At 58.5% G+C, this 5,080-nt stretch overlaps 1 protein-coding gene across 1 annotated transcript in view; it reads right to left on the reverse strand.

Annotated features, from left to right (window-relative positions):
- Positions 1–5,080, reverse strand: part of PGM5 (phosphoglucomutase 5) — an 83,300-nt gene that overhangs the window by 67,004 nt on the left and 11,216 nt on the right. The window contains exons 2-4 of the mRNA XM_045289364.1: positions 2,993–3,078; positions 2,665–2,855; positions 1,338–1,492 (exon numbers count right to left, since the gene is read on the reverse strand). Coding sequence (XP_045145299.1) covers positions 1,338–1,492; positions 2,665–2,855; positions 2,993–3,078 — 432 coding nt within the window. The remainder of the gene's footprint in view (positions 1–1,337; positions 1,493–2,664; positions 2,856–2,992; positions 3,079–5,080) is intronic.

A 5,080-nucleotide genomic window follows, 5' to 3' on the forward strand; every position in this document is an offset into this window, starting at 1 on the left:
AAAGAAAGAAAGAAACAATGTTTCAAGACTGATGGCAGCCGTTCCGTTATCAAGAGAGTGTGCTGTTGAAAAGCAAAACAAACGCAGACTCGTAGGCTGCGCATCTTCACTGGCAGGAGACCGCCTCCTCTTTCTCTCAAGGAGCGGCTGCTGGGTCGGAACCTCCGACCTCGTGGGGAGCAGTCTCCTGCTTACCCAACGGACGGAACGACGGATCAAACAGAACACAGTCCTGACACAAACCCACGTGTCTGGCCCTGCTGAGTTTGAACACAGCCCATTTCAGGTCCAGAGACTCCTTTTTAAAAAGGAGGACGTGAGCAATTGGACAGAGAGCGAAAACATGGGCCTCCCCACGCCCCTCACGCCACACACGAACCGCAGCAGTTAGACCGCATGCCAACTGGATGGTACCTGTGTGGAGGTGACGGTGGAGTCCAACCTCCGTGGTCGCCTGGGGATGCCTCTTAGGGGTGTGGCCTTTTGATAAGAGACAGTGGGGGTGGGGTTTGGACGCTCACTGCCATTGTGCTGGCTCCATTCACAGCAGCCCGAGAGGACAGGGAAGAATGGCCCCCCGTGCGTTTCTGAGACTGTAACTCGTTATGGGAGTAGAAAGCCTTGTCTTTACTCCGCCGAGCAGCTGGTGGGTTTGAACTGCTGACATGTGGTTCACAGCCCAACACATAACCGCTAGGCCACAGGGGCTCTTCCTTGCTGGGTTCTGTGCCTGTCTCCGGGACAGCGCCCTGCGGGGCCACCAACCCTGTGGGGCCACCCTGGGCCCCTGCCTTGTTCCTGGGGACCTAGGCTCCACATGATTCTGCACGCCCACCGGCCTGACCTCCCTGCTTCCCACTCGCCCTCCGTGCAGCTACGTGGGTCTGCACAGGGCCCCGGCTAGCCTCCGACCGTGGGCTTGAGTTGGACCAGGCTGGGACGCTCTCCTGATGTAAAATTACTTCTTGATATACAGGTCTTCCTGACACAGATGTGAGCATCACAAGGTTTGCTTCTCTAGACAAGCCGGCCTGACACACAAACCCGAATTCAAGACCAATCATGGAGTTCGGCGTAAAACAGAAGGCAGGAAAGCACAGGTGGTGCCCGGTCTGTGAAGATTCTGCCCAAAGCATTGCGTCCCTGCATCCTAGCTGTCCCCATTCAGATGGCACAATGTCACAAACAAGAGTGAGAGGCGCCGAGTCCCCGAGTCCCCAGTGTCCAGCTAACCAGCACCACCGCCGGCCCAGCATGCCGGGTCCTCCCTGCTACACAGCTGGGCCACTGTCTCTCGCTCCCTACATGTCCACAAGGCCCCCCCCCCCCACGCTTACCTGTCCAGGGCCGTGCTGGTCGGCATGCTCCTGCCAAACCCGCGGGCGCCCGCCTGGCAGAAGTATGGGATGCAGGCCAGGTTGGCGGCGATGATGGCCAGAGAGTCCGAGGGGCTCACAAAGAAGCCGTTTTGGCCTAGGATCATGTAGCGGTCCTGGGGGGTGAGGGTGGGGGGACAAGCAGGAACAATCAGACAGGGGCAGCTTCCGTGGCATTCCATTCCACCCACCCCTCGCCCCAGCCCCCCACCACCCTAATCTACAGGGGGCAGATGATGCGACGGACAGTGCTCTCAGGTCCTGGACCGTGCTGGGCCTGGGGATATGTGGGTCAGGACTAGAAAGGAGGCCAGAACCTAAACCCCAGAAGAACAAGCCAGCCAGACCCCTTAGAAGAGGGCATGGCTTGACCTGAGCTGGCTCACGCTGCACAGGTCCCCTAGAAAGACGCACGGCCAAGAAAGGAGGACATCAGGACATAAAGCGGCGGCCGGCTCACCTCCTTCAGGTCGATGCCGACTCACGTGTCCTGCCCCCGAGGTTTCTGACACTGTGCTCTTTCCAGGAGGAAGCCCCGTGCTCCTCCCACAGAGCCGTTGGTAATTTAGAACCGCCGACCTTTCGGACCACAGCCCAGTGTGTGGCCACGCCGCCACCAGGGCTCCTTGGTAAAGGCGAGGGACAGCAGGCCCGAGGGAGGCGCTCCAGGAGACGGCGGGACTCACACAGAGCAGTGAGGTGTGGAGATGGAGCGGACCGGGCCTCTGTCCTGAGCCAGTCTGCCTTGAGTCAAAGCGGACAGCCTGAGCCTGCGGACCCGCCCACATCCTTCATTCTGTCTCAGCCCAAAATGGAGGAGCCATGGAGGCGTGGTGGTCACATGCTGGGCTGCCGACTGCAAGGCCAGTGGCCAGAAACCACCAGCCACGCTGTGGGAGGAAGACCAGGCTTTCTCCCACGCTGGCAAAGAGTTACGGTCTCGGAAGCCCACGGTGGCGACTGACCCAATGGCAGGCCAAGTTTGGTTTTTTTGGCTTTCCCCGAAAGCAATGGCGAGCCAGGGCTGCTGTTCAGGCAGCTAGCCTCTTCACGCGAGGCTTCACCACAGCCAGCAGTAGCTGATATCCAATCTGTATGTGATTAAAAAGAAATCACCTCTTTATAGCAGAATGCTCACCGGGATGAACTGAGAGTGCCTGCTATGTCGAGGCAGAGCCAGCAGGCAGCAGCGGCAGCTGCAGGGGACGCCCTGGTGGGTGCCTGGGAATGCCCTGCTCCCAGACGCCCGGTTCACCAAAGGTGAGCAGAAAGAAGGGTTGGGACTCACCCCGTCCGCATCGAACGCAGCCCCGAATCCGTACTCCCCTCCTTTCATGGCTTCCAGGAGGGTGGTCGCGTAGGTCAGGTTTGGGTCAGGGGGCTGGCCTCCGAAGTCCTCCAGGGGGACACAGTTGATGGCGGAATTGGCGGGGGCCCCCAGCTCATCACACAGCACTTTCCTGACGTAGGGACCCATGACTGAAAGAAGGATACAAGGGCACGTGAGACCTCAGCCAAACACCCCCACCCCGAGGGGGTGTCCAGTCAGAATCTGATAGGTCATCTCACAGCACGCCCACCACGGCCCCTTCACCTGCTAGTTCTTGAGTGCCTACCGGCGGCAGGGTACCTAGGAAACGCATCAGCCGAGGCCTCCACACGCAGCCCCGAGAACAGAGGCACTAGCCCGGCCAGCCCTGCTCTGAAAGGGAGACGTTGAAGGGGCGGCGTGGGAGAAAAGAGGGGTAAAACTCGGAATCCTCACAGAGACCAGGCCTGCTGGTTTGAGAGAGACAGACAGGGGGAGCCCCGGGGGACAGTGAGTGGCCCTGGGCCACCCTTCGGGTCTAGAAAAGAATTCCCTTCTGTGAGTCCTTTTTCAGCCAAGCACCCGGCAGCTCTGTAAGCAGAGCAACCGCACTAAGGAGGTTCGCATAGTCCAGATCATCAACCGTGTGAGACCCCAAGGGCAGCACTGGCCCAAAGAGAAGACCCCGCGTGGGGGGGAGGGGGCACGGAGGAGTCAGGGGCGTCCTGGCCAACGGACACTCAGCAGGACCTGGGTCAGGCTGATGATGGGCAATTGACGGTAACGACTTCACAATTCAACAATTCGCAATAGGAAGCCAAGCGTGAGCTGCTCTCTACAGACCCACAATCCTCACAGTCACCAGTTCCCACCCGCCTGCTTCCCCATAAAAAGTTTAAAAAGAAATAAAAAGGTGGCTTTGGAAGTTCAAGACCCCATGCGCTTCTGACACAGGGACCGTGACCTATCCTCCACCACTGCCTTTCTAAAACCCAGAGGGGCCGGTGGGGCCACAGCCGGAGCACTCACTGGGCCGCTACCACAAGGCTGGCTGTTCAAACCCAGCCTCTGACTCCACAGGAGAACGATCTGCCAACCTGATCCCATCACCCCTTGGGGCGGTTCTGCTCCATCCTCCTTCCTGGGGGTGGAGGTGGGGTGTCCCTGTGAGCTAAAATGGACTAAATGACAATATCAATAATCCCCTTCCATGAGCTCTTTCTCCCCCAAACTCCTTCAAAAATGGTCCGAAGGAAACCAGCCCCTTGGTCATGAATGATTCCCTGCCTGGCGTGCATTGGTCCGCTCGGCTTTTTCATGGATGAAAAGCTCTCTCGGACTCTAAGCAGAAAAGCATGAAGAGGCTGCACAGGAGGCTGGGTCGCCCAGGCGGTCTCGTGAGGCGCTGCTGGGAGCCAGCTGGAAGTCTGAGAGCAAGCGCGGTCCCCGGGAGGAAGGACGGCAGGATCTGTCCCCCAGATCTGCGCAGAGTCTCAAAGGGCCCCTAGGGACACTTCTCTGCACAGGCTTCGGGACCATCTGGAGTCCCTTGCCTGACAGGGACCCTTAGAGTCTGGCGGCCGGCCGAGTCCCACCCACGGCGAGTGGCTGCCAAGGTAAGACCCAAAGGAAGGTGCCACTCAATCCAGGAACCACGTGGGCGTGCAAGCAGTGCACGTGTCCAGCAGCTTCCCGGGAAGTTGGCAGTTCCAGTCCACCCAGGGGTGCAGTTCAAAACCACCAGCCGCTCTAAGGTAGACACACAAGACCTGTAAAGAGTGACAGTCTCGGAAACCCACAGGGCGGGTCTACCCTGTCCTGCAGGGTCTCTGTGGGTCAGCACCGACTCCGTGGCAGTAAGTTCTTATAACTTACTCCTGCAACTGGAAACAGCCCTGACTTCCAGCAACAGGTGAGTGGGGTACATCCGGCCACGCAAGAACAAACAGCAATAAAAGGAACAAGCCCAGAGACACACAGCACCAGGACCATGGATGGATCTCAGAAAAAAAGCCTGACGCCCTGAAGCCGTGGGCAGTGTGGCTCCGTTCGTAGGACCTTCCAGAAGATGCCAAGCTCTGGGGGATGTTGAGAAAGGGAATTAAGGATGGGTTTTTGCTGTTGTTCATACAGACGTTGAGGTATTTCACGGTTTAAACGACAGGCTCCTTAAGCTATTGTGTTTCGGGAAAATCAAAAGGACCACATTTTACTTCACCCTCCTCCACAGTCAGCACGGCTGGGACTCCTCTGTGCAGCCTAATTAACTGCTGTCATGAACATCAGGAAGGAGGGGCCAGGGGGAGGGGGCAGCATGGGGCGGGGACGTTCGTGTTAAAGATGATGGAAACGTGGGAATCTGGCGGGGCTGACAGATGGCGCGCAGGCAGAGTGC

This window comes from Echinops telfairi, unplaced genomic scaffold, assembly GCF_000313985.2.
Source record: "Echinops telfairi isolate 266 unplaced genomic scaffold, ASM31398v2 ScPeMD7_25;HRSCAF=90, whole genome shotgun sequence".
In the NCBI taxonomy this organism is placed as follows: Eukaryota; Metazoa; Chordata; class Mammalia; order Afrosoricida; family Tenrecidae; genus Echinops; species Echinops telfairi.